The sequence below is a fragment of the Trichechus manatus genome, unplaced genomic scaffold (assembly GCF_000243295.1).
Source record: "Trichechus manatus latirostris isolate Lorelei unplaced genomic scaffold, TriManLat1.0 scaffold00005, whole genome shotgun sequence".
In the NCBI taxonomy this organism is placed as follows: domain Eukaryota; kingdom Metazoa; phylum Chordata; class Mammalia; order Sirenia; family Trichechidae; genus Trichechus; species Trichechus manatus.
This window is the reverse complement of record NW_004443941.1, coordinates 18,359,055-18,365,862: the sequence shown is the minus strand read 5'-3', so window position 1 is coordinate 18,365,862 and position 6,808 is coordinate 18,359,055. Positions and strand designations below refer to the sequence as shown.

The window sequence follows — 6,808 nt, the reverse complement described above, 5'->3', positions numbered from 1 at the left end:
GCCTGGCTACCACCACTGACTGCTCTGACAGGGATCACAACAGAGGGTCCCAAACAGAGCTGGAAAAAAATGTAGAAAAGAATTCTAACTCACAAAAAAAGTCCAGACTTACTGGCCTGACAGAGACTGGAGAAACCCCAAAACTATGGCCCCGGACACTCTTCTAACTCAGTAATGAAGTCACTCCCGAGGTTCACCGTTCAGCCAAAGATCAGACAGCCCCATAAAACAAAACGAGACTAATGGGGCACAACGGTCCAGGTACAAGGACTAGAAGGCAGGAGGGGACATGAAAGCTGGTAATAGGGAACCTAAGGTTGAGAAGGGACAGTGTCACATGTCGTGGAGCTGTTAACCATTGTCATAAAACAATATATGCACTGTTTAATGAGAATCTATTTGTTCTGTAAACCTTCATCTGAAGTACAATAAAAATAATAATAATAATAAAAATTCTCACAAGAAAGAAAAAGTGTTTACTCCTTGACCTCCCCACAGAGGATACGGTAAGAATTGATTTTTTAGAATCATTTGTTAAAAAAAAAAAAAGCACCGAAATAGAAAAATAAAGAACAAAACTAAAGAACATAAAAGTGTACACTTTTTAGGTGCTTCAACTTTGAAAGCAAAAGATTAAAAATTTTAATAATTTCACTCAATAATACTCACCTTTCCTCAGAAAGGAGATTTCTGGAACTCAAGATCCATTCACTACACGAATTTGGTTAAGTACCTCTCATTCTTCTTTGCATCTCACAACATTCCTTCCCCAATGTCTAGGCTTTTCATTGATTTACTCAACCTACTATACGCCACAAAGTCAGAGAACAGGGGACACAAGAAGAGTAAGACATAGTCCCTGCCTTCAAAGAACTTACAGCCAGGCCCGGGGTATGGGTGGGTAGGCATATAACAGTGTTAACAGGTACTTTAAGTGATACAGGACCTGAGCTGAGGCACAAGAAGGGAGTGGTCAAATGGGAGAAGCAGTCAAGGTTTAACAGAGATGGGGTCACCTGAGTAGGTGGGAGGCGGGAGAGGCAGCCCAGGAGTTAACAGCAGAGTCTTACTGGTCCACAGACCCAACAGAGCCTCTATCATCAGGGTGCTTCTTAGAAATGTAGAATCCCAGTCCCCTGTCTGAACTAGACCAATCACAATGTACATTTTAACAAGACCTGCAGGGAACTCTTATGTTCATTACAGTTTGAGAAGTTCTACTCTAGAAGCAGTAGTTTGGTATGGCTAGAATTAGATACCACAGGAAGGAACTTAGAAGAGATGAGGTTCCAGAGGCATCTCCAGATCATGAAACACCTATCTTAATGTCTCTAGACTTTATCCTACAGACAATGGGAGCCACCAGAATGTCTGATTGTAAATAGGCAAACAACATGATCAAATTAGTAAGGGAGACTAGGCAATGCTGATGGAGATTAGAGGAAGAGAAGATTCATTTCAGATGAAGTAGATCTAACAGCACTTCATCATTTTTCAACCAATAAATTGGGGGGGGGGGGTTGAAGGAGACAGTGAGATATGAATTAAGTCAAGAACAATGAAGGCCAGGTTCTTCCTGGGCAGCAGGCAGAAATAATAACATTCACTGAGACAGGGACCACACCAGGAACAGATGCGGGAGGAAAGATGAGTCCAATTTGAGATGTGTTGGATTTGAAGTACCTGTACCTCGATTGGAAACTCTGGTGGCGTAGTGGTTAAGAGCTACAGCTGCTAACCAAAAGGTCGGCAGCTAGAATCCACCAGGCACTCCTTGGAAACCCTATGGGGTGGTTCGACTCTGTCCTGTATGGTTGCTATGAGTCAGAATCAACTCAATGGCAAAGGGTTTGGTGTAGTTTTGGTAGCTCAATCAGGTGAATGTTTTTAGCAGACAATCTATATTGAGGAAGAGAGATAATGCCATCATCATATAGTTTAGTAAGGGCTGACACCCTGAAAATGGAAGAGGTCACCCAAAGGCAATGAAAAAGGGAGAAGACATAAAGGACCTCGGACAAAACCCCTAAGGACATAAGCATTTAAGAGATAATGAGAAGAAAAGGAAGCATAAAAACAAGTGAGGAAAGTCCTAAAGAGAAGAGAATCAAGAAAGAGTAGTGTCATCAATGCCAAGAAAAGGGTCTCATGAAGGGGAAAATGAGAAACACAGTAATATGACAGAGATCAACACCTAAAAAATGGATTTGGTAATTAAGAGGAACTTTGGAAAAATTAAATAAAATAAGCATATGTTACGGATTGAAATGTGTCCCCCAAAAACGTGTGTGGTAAATTCTAACCATTATGCCTGCGGTTATAATCCCATTTAGGAATGGGTTCTTTGTTATGTTAATGAGAGAGGTTAGTGTGCCATGTGTCTTGAGTCAATCTCTTCTGAGATATAAAACAGATTAAACGAGCAAGCCAACAGAGGAGAGATGGAGTAACAGATGCCAAGACACATGGAGACCTCCAACGAACCAGGAAGCAGAAGCTGAAGAGACAAGGACCTTTCTCCAGAGCAGACAGAGAGAGAAAGCCTTCCCCTAGAGCTGGCGCTCTGAATTTGGACTTCTAGCCTCCTGAACTGTGAGAAAATAAATTTCTCTTAGGGCAGCACTAGATAACTAAGACAGCATACATCTCACACGTAACAGAAATGATTAGAAAGATGGCTCTCTCAGGGTGACAGAATTAAGGATAATTTTTATTTCATTGCTTTCCCCCCTGTATTTTACAACTGTTCCTCAAGGAACATGAGTTTTGTAATTGTTTACAAATATAATAAACAAAATTAATAAATAAGACAATGATGGCCTTTGCCAATGATGTGATTGCAGTGGGTGGAAGAGTGAATGAGAAGAGAGGACATGAAGGAAAAAGGGGAGTACAGGCAGGGAAGAAGAGAGACTGGGAAGCATCTAGTGAAAGTACAGTCCCAGGAAAGGTTTTGTTATTTATATAGGAAAGATCTGGGCATGCTTATAGGTCATGGGGTAGGAGACAGTATAAAGAGTGTATGGAGTCAGGAGAAAGAGGGAACAAATACTTCTTAATTGCATACTATGAGCTGAGCCACCATCTGACAGTCTGTCATACGGTGTGGTGGTGGCTGTGTTGCTATGATGCTGGAAGCTACACCACTGGCATTTCAAATACAAGCAGAGTCACCCATAGTGGACAGGTTTCAGCGGAGCTTCCAGACTACGACAGACTAGGAAGAAAGGCCTGGTGATTCTGTTCCGAAAATCAGCCAATGAAAACCCTACGGATCACAACAGAACACTGATATACTGCTAGAAGATGAGCCTCCTAGGTTGGAAAGCACTCAAAATACACAGCGGCCAAAATGGACTCGAACATATCAACGACTGTGAAGATGGCACAGGACAAGGCAACATTTCCTTCTGTCATACATAAGGTTACCCTGAGTCAAAGCAGACTAGATGGCAACAATGACATGAGCTGAATACACAGTGGTGATCAAAAGCAAGCCCTGCTCTCATGCAGCTCATTTTCTACTAAGGAAACAAATGGAAAACAAATAAGTAAAAATATCAGACAAGTGCCATGTGCCATGGGTAAATATGAAATAGGGTAACAGCCTTTTAGCTTGAGTGTTGAGGTAAAGCTTCTCTGAAGAGATGACATTTGAGCCGAACCCTAAAGCCAGCTTTACAAAGACAAAAGGAAAAGGCTCTGTGACTTTTACTTTACAGATAATGAAACAGAATGATGGAGGTTAAGTTAAGACGGCCAAGATTATGCAGCAAGTAAATGGAACCCAAGTGCGACGAACACCCAGACCAACACCCTTTCTACTAGACTGTGTTCCCTCTTTATTCAGTTTTCCCAAATGCAACAGAGAAGATGAAAAAAAGCATCAACCCTGCTCTGGCCTGTTGTTTAGGACTAGAAAGACAGCATAATTTGCAAGACTTTTAGAAGAAACTCTTTGAAACCCTAGAGATGCCATCCTGTGAAAACAGGCATGACTTCTGAAGATTACTATTAAAGTCTAGTAAGAAAATACAGACAAGCTCCAAATTACAAACAGGCTACATTCCAAAGATTTATAACTAAGATGTTAGGAAATCATAAATTCCCCTCATATAATTTTATGCAGGGATTAGGCTTCCTTCCAGGCTGGTCTACAAAGGTCCACATATACCCCACTGCCATCCAGTCAATTCTGACTCATAGCTACCCTACAGGACAGAGTAGAACTGCCCCACAGGGCTTCCAAGGCTGTAAATCTTCACAGGAGTAGACTGCCACATCTTTCTCCACAGAGTGGCTGGTGGATTTGAACTGCTGACCTTTCAGTTAGCAGCTGAGCGCTTAACAACCGTGCCACCAGAGCTCCTTACTAGATACCCAGCCCTATATGATGTGCTTTACATAGATTATCTCTTTCAATACTTTTAACACTATTATTACTTCTATTGTTAAGTAAACTGCGGCCTGGAGATGTTAAGTAACTTGCCCAATGGCACAAAACCTCAGCACCCTGCTCAACGGAACACCTCCATCAACCTTCCTTATCCCAAAAAATCTACACAAGCCTATATCCTGAAAAACCTCAATCCATGAGAACATTCATTCAAACATGTGACATACACTACAAGTTTTACTTGCTTTTGCAACCCCCAAAAAATTCCCTGCATGCGTTCATTCCTTCATTGACACTTACGGAGCCTACCGTGACAATTCCCAACTCATACAACAGCTAGGTAAATTCTGAAGGAAAACTCCATTCGAGAAAATGCAAAGAAAAGCCCAAATCATCATAATTAAACATTTTCGCCCATCCAAAAATCTCAACCCATCTCCCTCAAAAAACTGAAGCTCTCGAAATCCAAATCCTAGGTGACTAATGATCGCCAACAAGGCTCCCACGTAGGACAGACCCCCAAGCCAGCCAATCCTGGGAAGTGGAATACTACTCGACCCCAGCATGCAGCCCTCAAAGTCCCCTTCAACTTCATAGGCACCTACCAACTGCAGCTATCTGTAGGCCGAGGGCAGGAGGACCAAGCCCAGGGGAAGTGAAGGAGGGATCCAAGCCGGAAGCGAGCCATGCCCACGGCTGTGACCTTCTGAAAGCGACCAACCCTGTCACCCGAAAGCCCCAGGCGGGGAGCTCAGTCTGACGTCTCGAGACGCCTGGCCCTGGGGCGACGAGGTCACAGGCGGGACCTGGCCCCCACCTGGACCCATAACACCGGATCCCATCGCTATAACCTGGCGGGAGTCCGAAGGGCCTAGGGAGCCTGAGCACTCACCCGGCAGCTGGCCTCGCGCGAGCGGCGGGCACACAGGCGGCGGCGTGCGGCCGGCCTGGGCCGCCCGTGAGGAGACGCAGGGAGAGCGGGAGGCGCGGGGCCGCCCCGGCGCGGAGAAGCCAGCGCGCTGGTCTCAGCAGAGCTGCCATGCCTTGGTCGACCCCACAGCAGGAAGCACGTTCCGCGAGGAGGACAGGAGGAGCACGTGACCACGGGGTCGCCCGGCGCGGGAGAGACCAAAGGCTAGGCGCTCCAAATGTAGGGGGAAACAAGGATTGTTTTAGGTTGGCGTAGAGAAATACTTCTTTATATGAAGATATATGAACACCTTACTGTGTTTAAATAAATTATAGTACTTATTTATTAAGAAATTGAGCTTCTTGTTTCGTCTTAAATTCTTTATCTTCTCGTGTTAAATCGATCCACACCTCCACTTTTCAGTTGGTAGAGTCGGAAGAGGTCGAGGGCTCCCAGGTTAGCGCAAGGGCTTGCGGGAGGCCAACTAGCAAAAACCCCGGGAAACGCTCGGGAAGAGCCGACTGTGAAGATCCCGGAGTGTGAGATAGTTGCCTTTCTAGAGTGACGGATGTTGCCGATTTCCTTTCAGTGGCTCTGTGCTCAACGTCCAAGCTGCTGGCGCTTACTGGCAGGAATGTTCTGTACCCTCAGAAACGTAAGATAGAAAAAAGTTGAGGATCTTTGCGCTACGCTAAGGGCCTCCAAGATTAAATATGATGCGATTTGTGTTACTGGGGCCTGAGGACAGTGTAAAGAAATACGTTAATGTCCAGCCCTGACCAACTTCAAACGCAATGCCTTATTTAATAGAATAGATGGATTCTAGCCAAGGTTAAAGCTGGAACTGAACTCTTATAGTCCCCGCTTCTTACCCCTTCCCTCAGTAAAATGCACCAGCATCAGAGATAATATAAAGAAGTGATTTAAGACTTTGGAGCCAAGTCTGGGGACAAAACAGTAAGGCGAGTTAAACACGCCCGTGTCTCCACAGGGTTTACAGTCTTCCCAGTCTCCACACGTGGGAAGCTGAGAACAGGCTTCCACTCTCTCTTCAGCTAGCTATCTCTTTCCTACCCTCAGGTGAACGCGCAAACATTTCCTCTGGAAACTCTCCCATGGATTTCCAATTTGGCCGTTTCGCCCAGTGGACAACGAGCTCCTTGAGAGGAGGGACTGTGACCTCATTATAGATGAAGCACCTTCCTTCCTGCCAGGCACACAGTAGGTTGCATTCAGTATCCACAGAATTAATGTTTGTTTTGCGATTACTCAGCCTGCCTCTCCTTTCAGAGATGAGGAAACTGAGGCCTAACAAATGTTAAATTACTCTGAGTTGTACTGGTGGTTAAAGCCATCGACTGCCAACCACCAGCGGTTCCACGGGAGAAAGATGTGGCAGTTGTCTTCTTAGAGATTCATAGCCTCGGAAATCCTGTGGGGTCTCAATGAGTAGGAATGGACTCATGGCGGTGGGTTTGGGGTTTTTTTTTTTTTTTTTTTTG

The 6,808-nt window shown here is 44.7% G+C and overlaps 1 protein-coding gene and 1 long non-coding RNA gene across 2 annotated transcripts in view; one reads left to right on the top strand and one right to left on the bottom strand.

The window, feature by feature from the left end:
* Nucleotides 1–5,495, bottom strand: part of LRPPRC (leucine rich pentatricopeptide repeat containing) — a 117,060-nt gene extending 111,565 nt beyond the window's left edge. The window contains exon 1 of the mRNA XM_023735506.1: nucleotides 5,289–5,495. Coding sequence (XP_023591274.1) covers nucleotides 5,289–5,437 — 149 coding nt within the window. The 5' untranslated portion in view covers nucleotides 5,438–5,495. The remainder of the gene's footprint in view (nucleotides 1–5,288) is intronic.
* Nucleotides 5,496–5,864: 369 nt separating this feature from the next.
* Nucleotides 5,865–6,808, top strand: part of LOC111821216 (uncharacterized) — a 5,217-nt gene continuing 4,273 nt past the window's right edge. Inside the window, exons 1-2 of the long non-coding RNA XR_002824665.1 lie at nucleotides 5,865–5,961; nucleotides 6,387–6,527. This is a non-coding gene — a long non-coding RNA (uncharacterized LOC111821216). The remainder of the gene's footprint in view (nucleotides 5,962–6,386; nucleotides 6,528–6,808) is intronic.